At 60.0% G+C, this 11,635-nt stretch overlaps 1 protein-coding gene across 1 annotated transcript; it reads right to left on the reverse strand.

The window, feature by feature from the left end:
* Positions 1–3,139: 3,139 nt before the first annotated feature.
* TUBB3 (tubulin beta 3 class III) lies at positions 3,140–11,329 on the reverse strand. The gene is made up of 4 exons (XM_082607893.1): positions 11,227–11,329; positions 5,719–5,827; positions 5,070–5,180; positions 3,140–4,406 (listed from the first exon to the last, which is right to left on the reverse strand). Exons 1-4 carry the CDS (start codon positions 11,281–11,283, stop codon positions 3,331–3,333), a joined length of 1,353 nt encoding a protein of 450 aa, XP_082464019.1. The 5' UTR covers positions 11,284–11,329; the 3' UTR covers positions 3,140–3,330.
* Positions 11,330–11,635: the final 306 nt, after the last annotated feature.

Here is an 11,635-nt window from a genome sequence, read left to right on the forward strand (position 1 = left end):
ATTTTGCTTGGCTCCATCCTTCCCCCAAAGCCCTGGTGCCCTGGCCCATCCTCTCTTGGGGAGGACCCCACACTTGTGCTGGCAGCAGCCCCTGCATGTGGTGGCCTCGATGTGCGGAGCTTTATAGCACTCGTATGTGTACCCACTCATTTGTTATTATCTAAGCAAGTCGTTTTCAAAGAATTTTAAGAGCCTAAGTCTTCTTTCAGTTGAATCTATATGGAGTTCCAACTCCTAAAATATGAGCGGACGTGTTCTTTGCAGCTGGGGAAGGTGCCCTAGAGAGGGGAAGCGCCCTGCCACAGGGAGAGGGGCAGAGTGGACGGTCACCTCCATTCCACACTCACTGCCCCCCTTCTCAAGCTGTCGTTGTCCCCCAGGGGTGGTGGGAACCATGATGACTCGGCTCCAGCATCCTCCGTTCAAATTGTGTCCCTGCCCCTGGAGGCTGGGGTCTTGGGCAGCTTTGCCTGTCTCCAGGCCTCGGCCTCTTCCTCTGAAGCATCTGCCTCACAAGTGTGCCGGGATGTGTGACCTAGTGGGTGAAAAGCTCAGGGCTGCCTGGCCCCCAGAACGGGCCCAGCTGTGGGGCTGCCAGGGACCCCTGTCTCAGATTACGAGATTTTGTAACTGAGGAATAATCGCTTAGTATAAACATGTCCCCAAGTGGAATGTTATTTGTTCTTCATCTGAAATTCCAATGTAACAGGGCGTCCTGTATTTGCTTTGGCAGCCCTGTCCCTGGGGGTGAGGCCATCTCCTGGCCCCTGAGCATCCTTGCATGCCAGGCTGAGGGCGCAGGGCCAGGGCCGGGAGTGTGCCCAGGTCTGGATGCCCCTGGCCCCATCACCCAGGCTGAAAGGGACAGGCGGACCTGAAGGCAAAACAGCCAACGAGGTAGGTGGCCCCAAAGGCCATCCAATAGTGGTGTCAATACTGGATGGCACTGGGCCATCAGAGCCCTTCTGGGAGGTTCAGGTGAGACTGAGTAGCCCCTGAGCGGGCTTCTCCTGCCCCCTCCTGTCCAGGCAACCCTGCAAATAATCTCGCCTCACCAATAACAGGCATGTAAGAGCTAACACTTAGGGCTTTTGTTATGGGCCACATGCTGTTCCAGCCACTTTCCACATGTGTTTCTGTTTTCAGGTGCACAGCGAACCGCTCTGAAATGCACTGACATAAAGCACAGCCATTCACCTCGCTCAGGGATGCTGTGGGTCGGGACTGCACGCAGAGCCCAGGGCTGGCTTGTCTCTGCTCCACAGTGTCTGCGACGTAGGGGCAGGAGTGAGGCTAGGACTGAGGGAAACAGGAGAGAACGAAGTGGCCCCTCATAAGAAAGGGAGCCGGAGGCTCAAGGGACGGGGCCGAGGGACCCAGCAGGTGGAGAGGAGGGAGGGCTGGAGGAAGGTGGCGCCAAGCCCCCCCCCCCCCGCAGGAGGGTAACCCCGGGGAGCAACAGAGGCGTCCTAGGCCACTGTGAGTGCTAGAGCGGGGCTGCAGTCTAGGCGGACAAGGCAGGGCGGCCCAAGGAGGCCAGCTTCATCTAAGTGACCCGAGCCAGGAAGAAGTTCTCACAGGTGCAGGTGCTCAGGAGGGAAGTGGATCTGTGGCCACTTTAAGCAAAGTGGAGAGATACACAGCCTGGGCCGGAACCCCGGCTGTGCCACCTGCCAACGGGCACGTCTCTGAGCCTCGTTTCTTGCCTGGAAACCTGGTGGCCTCACTGTAAAGGTTAAACAAGGCCCAGCTTTCCACCCCTCAGGAGAGAGCCCGGGAAGACCGTGGATCGGGGGACCCAGCATGAGCACCTGGCTATCGGGAGCACCTTTGTCAACACCTGGCGGGGGACTCAAGTCTTTGGGGGTCACTGAGCCCCTTGAGAACCTGAGCTGTGGACACCCCTCCCCCGCAGTACATGGAGGCCGCAGCCCTGTTGAAGCTGCCGTGGACGTGGAGTCGGGGCCTTTGCCACCCAGAGAGGAGGGCCCAGTGCAGGGCCCAGACCCTCACACACAGCAGTCACACTCACTGTAACCTGGCCGCCTTGCGTGTGAGGTGGGCGAGCACAGCCCTTCAGGGTCAGCCGCGCGACGGGCTTAGAGCTGGCCTGGCCTGGAGCAGGCGCCTGGAAGCATCTGCTCTTGCCAGAGCCCTGGATGCCGGCCCTCTCGGGGCTTCCATTCCCTGGTCCAGATCAGCCCCTTCGGCCTCTCTCTGCCCGGGTATCCACACAGAAGGGTGGGGTGCAGGGGGGTCCCGGGGGGGCTGGGCTTGATGAGACCCTGGCTTCGAGGGGTGGGGTGTGGGGAGGCCGAGGGCAGAGGGTCTGGGCCCGTCCAACTTTGCGCAGGCTCACCTGGGCCCCGGGCAGGCAGCGCCTCTGGGATTCTACTTCTCTCCCTATACGAGGAGGGGGCGGCCAGGTTTCCCCTTCCAGCGCGACCCTGGGCGCCCTGCGGCCAGAGGAAACGACCGCCAGGGGGCGCGTGGGCCAGAACTTCGCTCCCGGCCCGGCTGCGCGGGGTGCTGTGCCAACTCACTGACCCGACCCGCCCTTCCCCAGGGCTCAAGTCCCAGCCCTCCACACACCACATTTTCCGGGGGAGTCCTCAAGGTCCCCCCTTCCTGACTCCCCTTTGGGTCTCGGCTGCCTGCCTCTAACGTCTAGCACCTGGATAAGCCAGAGGAAAACTCTGCAGCACGAGTCACCCTGGAGGGGACTGGGGCTTGTCCCGGGTCGCCTGAGAGCACGCCTGGGCTTCCTGCAGCCATGGCCACCTTCTCCTGCACCGCCACCAGGAGCTCCCCTGCCAGGGGCTGCACCTTGGGACAGCTGCAGTTTCCAAGCAGAGGCCCATCTCGGCCCCCACTCGGAGACAATGATGCTCTGTCCTGCCCCCGCCACCGGGCCTCCCTGTCTGCCCCTCCTCACCCCTCTGGCCCCAACATTCCAGAATAAGAAGAAATCTCCGGCACCAGGCACGGGTATCTGACAGCAATAAATTTATTAAGTATCCCCCCCAAGATATAAACACAAACCAGTAAAAAAAAAACAAAACAAACCATAAAACATCAGGCCTGGAGCCGATAATAAAGCAGAGAGACAAAGAGGCCACACAAAATGGATTTGACCTATGGCGGAAGACAGCTGAGAAGACTCACACAGGGCGGGGATGCTGTAAATACTAAAGGACACACACTTGGGAGCCCTAGGGTGACATGAGCGGGCCTGGTGGGGGAAAGGGCAGGGGTGTGTCAGTGGCTACATGGCTCAGGGGACAGGCCTCTCGGTCCCGGCCGCGGCCGCGTCCCACCCCCTCGGCTGCTTCACTTGGGGCCCTGGGCCTCGGATTCCTCCTCGTCGTCTTCATACATCTCGCCCTCCTCCTCGGCCGTGGCGTCCTGGTACTGCTGGTACTCGGACACCAGGTCGTTCATGTTGCTCTCGGCCTCCGTGAACTCCATCTCGTCCATGCCCTCGCCCGTGTACCAGTGCAGGAAGGCCTTGCGGCGGAACATGGCCGTGAACTGCTCCGAGATGCGCTTGAACAGCTCCTGGATGGCCGTGCTGTTCCCGATGAAGGTGGAGGACATCTTGAGCCCGCGGGGCGGGATGTCGCACACAGCCACCTTCACGTTGTTGGGGATCCACTCCACGAAGTAGCTGCTGTTCTTGCTCTGGATGGCCAGCATCTGCTCGTCCACCTCCTTCATGGACATGCGGCCCCGGAAGACGGTGGCCACGGTCAGGTAGCGGCCGTGGCGCGGGTCGCAGGCGGCCATCATGTTCTTGGCGTCAAACATCTGCTGGGTGAGCTCGGGCACCGTCAGCGCCCGGTACTGCTGGCTGCCGCGGGCGGTGAGCGGGGCGAAGCCGGGCATGAAGAAGTGCAGGCGCGGGAAGGGCACCATGTTCACGGCCAGCTTGCGCAGGTCGGCGTTGAGCTGGCCCGGGAAGCGCAGGGAGGTGGTGACCCCGCTCATGGTGGCCGACACCAGGTGGTTGAGGTCCCCGTAGGTGGGCGTGGCCAGCTTGAGGGTGCGGAAGCAGATGTCATACAGCGCCTCGTTGTCGATGCAGTAGGTCTCGTCCGTGTTCTCCACCAGCTGGTGGATGGACAGCGTGGCGTTGTAGGGCTCCACCACCGTGTCCGACACCTTGGGCGAGGGCACCACGCTGAAGGTGTTCATGATGCGGTCGGGGTACTCCTCGCGGACCTTGCTGATGAGGAGGGTGCCCATGCCCGAGCCCGTGCCGCCCCCCAGCGAGTGGGTCAGCTGGAAGCCCTGCAGGCAGTCGCAATTCTCACACTCCTTCCGCACCACGTCCAGGACCGAGTCCACCAGCTCGGCACCCTCCGTGTAGTGGCCCTTGGCCCAGTTGTTGCCGGCCCCACTCTGACCTGGGACGGGGGCAGGGGGACACGGACGGGGTCAGACCTCCAGTACCTGCCTGAGGGCAACCGCGGTCGCAGCCCTGTGCCTGTTTACCCTCCATGAAGTGGGGTTGCCCGCACCTTCTCAACCCCTCCCTGTCTCTTAGCACCAGCCACACCGTGTGGGGAGTCGATCAGCCCTCCCCTCCAGTCCACCCACCTTCTGGCCGGCTGTGCTGGAAGGGTAAACTGCAACCCCCAGCATCCCTCACAGCCCGGGGTCGGGAGGAGGGGCACGCCCATCAGTTGGGGTGCTGAGCGCTGGGGGGTGGAAGTGGGGTGTGGCCTTCCTCCTGTCACTGTGTGAGCACCCAGGGCCCTGCCACCAGACTCAGGGCGTGAGGACAGCTGACCTGACCACAGCAACATTGCGTGCTCGTGAGCCGGTGTCTCTCTAAGGATCCTGTGAGCTCAAGCCTCTGTTTCACACATCGTTCTGCTTGAAATCACAAGTGCTTTCTGTTCCTTGCACAGAACCCTTTCTCTGGGACTCTGTCCCAAGCTGCAAATTGGGGAGATCAGGTCTGCTCTGCAGGGTCACAGGCAGGGGTGACTCTGCCCTTGTTTCTGTTGATCTGGGTTTGCCAGCAGTGGGGTCCACCAGGAGAGGCTGGGGCAGGGGAAACTTACCGAAGATGAAGTTGTCAGGCCTGAAGAGGTGCCCGAAGGCCCCAGACCGGACGCTGTCCATGGTTCCAGGCTCCAGGTCCACCAGGATGGCCCGAGGCACATACTTGTGAGCTGAGGGCAGAGGGGTGGGTTACGTGGGTCACAGAAGCTAGGCGCCCCTCCTGCCCCCTAAGTCCTGCCCCGGACTGCCAGCCTCGTGCTCTCACCCTAAGAGCTCAGACTCTGGGGTCAGAGAGGCAGGAGCCATGTGTGAAAAGGTAGTCATGGTTGACATCCGGACAGCCAGGACCAAATCCCATGTCTACGTGGGCAGGTTAATATTCTGCCAGTTCACTAAAGACACCATTTCGCACCAGTTGCTGAGTAGCCCCTGCCCGACCTCTCCAGGTAACCCCTGTTCTGGACCCTCCCATGGGCCTCCTGAAGGGGCCTTTGGGACCCTGCCCAGCCCTGGCCATTCCACCAGACTGTGTGTATGTCTCACGGCCATTAAACACATTTGAATCTCGCTAGGGTTATTAGGATCCCCTGTCTTTATTCTGTGAGTCTCTGGTTGCACCTGCCAGCCAACCGAAAGGAGGGCAGAGACGCTGGGACCCAGCAGTCAAGGTCCCCCCACCCCACCCCTCGGTCCAGGATGGGGGCTCACAAGAGGCCTCGTTGTAGTAGACGCTGATGCGCTCCAGCTGCAGGTCCGAGTCCCCCACATAATTGCCACTGGGGTCTATCCCGTGCTCGTCGCTGATGACCTCCCAGAACTGCAGGGGGAACGGAGGGGTCAGTAGGTGGTCGTGACCCCCACCAGGCCCCTTCCCTCCCGTAGCCTTGAAGCCCTGGTACAAAATTAGGGGCTTGGACCCAAAGCCTGCACGAGTCCCTTTGAGTGACTTTGAAAAAGAGCCCCTAGCTCTGTCATCTGTAAGAAAATTGTCCTAATAAGTATACATGTCCATGGAGACCAGAGCCTTCAGGGTGGTTCAGGGCTCAACTGACACAGACCCGGGTCCCCAGACCCAGCTCTGCACTTGGTGACCGGGAGCCTTGGACAGTCCACTTCTCCATGAGTAATAAACACCCTCTTGGGGTGTTTCGTTTTTAATTCCCTCCTTTCAGATGAGAAGGCTGAAGCACAGACAAGGTAAGTGCTGGAGGTAGGGTCCAGGATATGCGTGCCCCTCAGTGTCGAGGCAAAGACGTCCAGTGACAGGGCCTGGCAGCGTCCAGCACATCAGCAGCCTCAGCCAACAGGAACCACAGGAGCCTGAGTGGGGAATCACTTGCCTGGGGTTACCCAGCCTGTCCAAGCTGAGATCGCACAGCCCCAGCTTCAAGGGCTCACTCTCCCCACGGCCTCCTGCCCTGCTCGCCCTGGGCAGGAACCTACCGCGCTTCTCTCAGGACTGGGGCAAGGCAGGACCACCCCTTCCCAGCTGCGTGACCTTGGGCAGGTCCTGAAGGTTCTCTGTGCCTCAGTGGCCTCATCTGTTCAGTGGGCCTGATGATGAAGCCAGGTTGTTGTGAGAATAAAGCAAGTTACTCTGCACAGAGCCTGTGGGTGGTGAGTGCCGTGTGGGATTATTAGCAAGCAAAGACACCCGCCCTGGGTGAAGGGAAGGCTGCACAGTGCTCGCCCCAGGGGCACTTCCAGGCTGTCTCAGAGCACAGCTGCCCATGCAGGCCGGAGATCGTGGTCACACACCGTGTGACTTACCAGTGCCCCTCCCCTTTGCCCTTCAGGGTTGGGGTGACTCAGAAGAACGGGTGTGAAGGCCCCAAGAAGCAAAGGGCCTCTACATATGGGTCATGTGCTGGGGAAAAGACTGCTCAGTGAGAAAAGCAGTTAGAAATCAGTTTTCATGTGCGTATCTATATATAGATGTCTCTGACAAGACATTCAAAAATCTGCTCCCGGCAGCCATGCCTGAGAGTGGTCCTGGGTTGGGGGAGAGGCTTTGGCACTGCACACCATTTGGTTCTTTCGGAATTTTTGTCACGTGCACACACATGTTAACTTCTCAAAAAAAAAAAAAAAAAAAGATTAGTTAAAAAAATTTTAAAACCTGAAAAGTATGAACTGTCATTATTATAAAATGTACAGAAGAATCTTGGCATTTCACCCAGAGAGACTGTTATCAGAGGTCAGCTCTCAGCAAGGGTGGGGGCTGGACTTCTTCCTCCTTTGTGTGTTTTTGTCATTAATAAGTTTTCTTCTTTTTTTCTGCCTTAAGTGTGTATTAACGCTGTAATTAGAGGTGTCACTGAGGCATTCAGGGCCTGATCAGAGCTTCCTCCCACTGCTTGGTTCCCCATGCCCTCCTCAGGAGAGTGTGAGCCGGGGGCCTTGGTTCCCACAGCCCTGGGACACGCCAGACCTCTGGCTTCAGAGACAGCCACAGCCCCTGTAGAGAAGGGATGAGCTTGAGATGGCAAGTGTGGGAGGGGGAGAGAGTGACTCCGCCACCGAGCCACGAACACATCTATGCCAAGTTCTCTGGACCCCGCTGCGGCATGCACAGGCTTCCAGGAGGCAGGCCAGAGTGAGTGCAGACCCCAGCACTGGGCAGTGTGCGCCAGTGACTCCACCTCTCAGGACCTCCGCTTTCTCATCTGTAAAGTGGACATAATATGACACCCACTTCAAGTGGTCGACTCAAGGCCTGACACATAAAAGCAGTCAGCAAATGTTGGCCTCACAAAATTAAAAGGCCTTAGATGTTACTTAAATTTGTAAAGTCATATTCACTGATAAATAAAATAAAAGATACTTGAAAAAAATCTATACACTTTGGAATACTGTGTTGCAATAAAAGATCATCACTGGTATGAGCAGATCTCCAAGGCACACTCTTAGGGGAAAAGGCACATTGCAATGATATACAGAGTAAAAGCAAAAATCTCACAGCAGATGCTATATGTTTTATACATAGGTGCATATGCACAGAAGATGGACTACCATAGTGGAAAATAACTTGTCCTCCTGAAGAGAGGGACCGAGAGGGGTGCGGTGCTTACATGGGCACTTTAGCCTTATCTGCAATGTTTCAACTTTTTAGAAGGAGAATATGTTAATACTAGCTTTTGTAGTTAAAACAAATACGAATTGTAATTTAAAATAAAAACTTAGTAGATTATATATACAGATCATATAACATTTAATAAATAACAAAATACTATTTTATAAATTAAAGAATAATTATGATCATCACTACAGATGAGAAAACTGCCAGATGGCGCGTGGACCCCAGGGTCCAGGCCAGGGCTCCTATTTCAGACCCTACGGTTTTGTCTCGAGCTGCGGGCATGCGCCGCGGCGCTGTCCGTAGTGCTGACCTTTGCGGCGCCTACGCTCGTGGGCGGGGGAGGTGGCGGGGCGCGCGCAGGAGCCCAAAGCAAGAGGGGTGCAGTGGTTCCCGGGAGGGAGGGCTGGCCGACTGGGGGGGCGTTAAGCCCCTCTAGGACCCCATGCCCCTCCCTGGCCAGTGCACAGCGAGCACCAACAGGACCCAACTGGGAGGGGCGGGGGTGGGGGTGGGGGTGGGGTGCGGAAACCAGGAAATTCCTCTTCTCATTGGCTGTCATGGCCAGGGCCCGCCCTTCCGAGGCCCCGCCCAGCGGCCGAGAGGCTGGGCTCAGACAAAGGCTCCAGGACGGCCCTGCCCCCTAGGGGAGGAGGGTGGGGTCCCCAGACTCTTCGCCCCACTGTGGGAGCTGGGGTCTCCCTGCCCATCCTGATGTGTCCACACAGGCCTAGATTCAAACTCCTGCCCTGTCCCTCCCAGGCGTTTTTTTTTATCCTTGGGGGAAGGGCGACACCCAACTCCACCGCAGCCTCGAGAGGTGCAGCGCCCAACACGCAGTGGTCATTGTCACGAGTCATAAATGCTGCCATGTCACCTCTCAGGAGAGCCGTGCTCTCTCCTGGCCCCGATCGCCCTGACCTCCCTCCATAACTTCCACTCCCATCCCCACCCGCAGCCAGGCCCTCCCCCGAGCGGGCAGCCCGCCCCCGAGCAGGGGAAGCAGCCCCTCTTGCCCACCCCAGTCAGCTACTGCTGGTGACGGGCGAGAAAAGTTTGCTCTCCCTCCACCAGGAGGCCACAACCAGTACGGAAGCTGGAAACAAAAATGGCCAGGGAACGCCTGCCTGCCTGTCCACAGGGCAGGTGCTGGGCGCCGGGGCAGGCAAATTCCCACACACGCTGTGAGTGCATCCAGTTTGGTTCTGGAGATTTTCCAGAGCAGGGAGACCGGAAGGAACCACTAGACTGCTTCCATTGGTCACTGCAAAGGGCAGCGGTTGAAAAGGAAGAAACGATCCCCCTCCCCCCCAAATCCACCACTCTCTCTTTTGCACTGTTAAAAAGGATCAGATATTAGTTTTAAAAACAAACAAGAGTTCAGGAAATTAAGGCAAAATGAATAAAAAGTAATGAGCAAACCCAAGGGCCACTGCACTTGAAGCAGGAAAAAATCTCTGCGGACGCCACTGTCCAGCACTCGGGCCGCTGCCTCTGCCCTGCCCCCCACCCATGGGGCTGCAGCTGGGCATGAACCTGCGTCTGCGTGATCAGTGCGGGTCCAGCCATAGAAGGAAGCCCCGGGACAGGATCCCCACGCCCCCACGCTCATGGGGGGACTCGCGCTGCCCTGCTTCCCCTCAGTGACCCCTGACTCTCGGAGCAGATGCTCGGGGCAGGCCTGGTCCCTGTGACCACATTAATGAGCCCATGGCCCCTTCTGCCCGTCCAGGGCAGCTGTCAGTGACAGCCCCCAGAGCCCTGATTTAATTTGAGGCCTTGGTCCCCCAGGCCTCCCCTCCCCCAGCCCCTTCCTCAGGCAGGCACAGCTGTCTCCTCGGTGATTAGGGTGTCTCCCCACGACGCCCTCCCCCCCATGCGAGGCGCCTCCACCCTAGAGCCCAAGTTGCAATTGACATGTCAGCCACGTGGCTGCCCCAGCCCTGTTGTAATTAGCTTTTTGTTCTTGCCCGGTTTCCATGGCAACAGCCTCCAGAGGAAGCCTTTCCTGGCCCCTTCCCCTCCAGGACCTGTCTCCTCCCACTGCCTCCTTGGGGAACCAGCTCGACACCATCCCTCGCCGGGTCCCTGGCCTTGGTGCTGACAAAGCCACCCGCCCCCCCCCCATATTGTCCTGAGGACAGCACAGCGGGCAGCAGGCCGCACCCACCCAGCCTGAGCCCCGCGCTGGGCATCTGCAGAGACTGACAGCCGGAGCGGGGAGAGGCTCTGTCTCCACTTGCTGTGTGACCTTGGGCAAGGGACAGCTTCCCCGGACTTAGGGATGGGACACCTGCCTCCTGGGTTCGGCTGGGGATGACGCCATCCCCTTCCCGCCTCAGTTCCAACATCTGTGAGGTGGGCTAACAATGGAGGGGAGGGGCCTAGTGGTGAAGTAGCTCTCGACCCCACCCGCCCACCCCGGCTTTGTTCCCACGTCCGACCCCGAGACTCGCGGTCCCTACGTGGGTTTGATCCAACCCTGTGGCGAGGGGCGAGAGGTTGCCCAGGCAGGGCTACGCTGAGGGAGAGTCCAGTCCTCAACCAAGGTCATCCCGAGTCCGGGCCCAATTCCTCCCCCCAACAAAGGAAAAGGGTGGGGCCAGGAAGCTGAGGGTGGTCAAAGCTAGGCGGGGGCATAGGGCGGCTCTGGACTCTTGGAGGGTACCAAGTTACTGGCGTGCCGGGGGCGGGGGGATCATTATGGCTTTGGGGCGAGCCCCACCCAAACCTGCCCACCCCACCCATCTCGCCCGAGGCCGCACTGTGACCCCAGAGAAGAGGGCCACGCCCAGCCAGCGGCCCCCCCACCTCCCCGCACCTGCAGCGGCGGGTGGCTGGAGCTTAGCGGCTGACCTGCGCTGTGCTCCCGCAGGCCCGAAGTAAGCCTGGTAGGGGCAGAGGAAAGGCGGGGGTGGGAATGGCAGAGGGGACGAGCCGGCGTCCCGGCAGCCCGCAGCGAGGGCAAGCCCATCCTTTTCTTCTAGGCTTCGCAGTGGCGAGTGAGGCTCGGGGTGCGGCTCTGCGCGCACCGCCTCCCTGCTTCCCTCCCCCCGGGGACCGGCTCGAGGAAGGGGCGGGGGACGCGGGATGCGCGCCGGGTGCGGGGCCCGGCGCAGGGGGGCGGCGCGCGGCCTCACCTTGGCCCCGATCTGGTTGCCGCACTGGCCGGCCTGGATGTGCACGATCTCCCTCATGCTCGGTGCGTGTGGCGGGCGGCTGCGGGACGCAGGCAGACGCGCTGGGGCCGGGGCTGGCTGCGGAGGATCTGCCGCCCCCGCCGCCCGCTCTTATAGGCTGGGCCCCGCCCGCCGCGCCCGGCCTGGCGTCATCGCGCGCGGCCAATCCGGGGACGCCGCCGCAGAATGCGGCAGGGCTGCAGCATCAGCACCGCGCATCCCCGCTCCACCGCGCGCTGCAGCGCCTCCTCCCGCCGCCCCAGGGGTCCGGGGACCGCGCACCCGAAAGGAGGGGCTGGCGAGCTCCAGGGAGGACAATAGAAGCCCCCTTGGCCCTCGGCTGCCGCCTCTATCCCACCCCAGCGGCAGC

The sequence above is a fragment of the Mesoplodon mirus genome (assembly GCF_964341445.2).
Source record: "Mesoplodon mirus genome assembly, chromosome: 19".
In the NCBI taxonomy this organism is placed as follows: Eukaryota; Metazoa; Chordata; class Mammalia; order Artiodactyla; family Ziphiidae; genus Mesoplodon; species Mesoplodon mirus.

Excerpts from the sequence above, each read along its gene's own strand:
- TUBB3 (XM_082607893.1), bottom strand. The coding sequence starts at position 11,283 with ATGAGGGAGATCGTGCACATCCAGGCCGGCCAGTGCGGCAACCAGATC. Across the intron at positions 5,181-5,718 it reads CTACTACAACGAGGCCTCTT|CTCACAAGTATGTGCCTCGG; the intron begins GTGAGCCCCCAT and ends CTCTGCCCTCAG. Across the intron at positions 4,407-5,069 it reads GCCTGACAACTTCATCTTCG|GTCAGAGTGGGGCCGGCAAC; the intron begins GTAAGTTTCCCC and ends CCCCCGTCCCAG.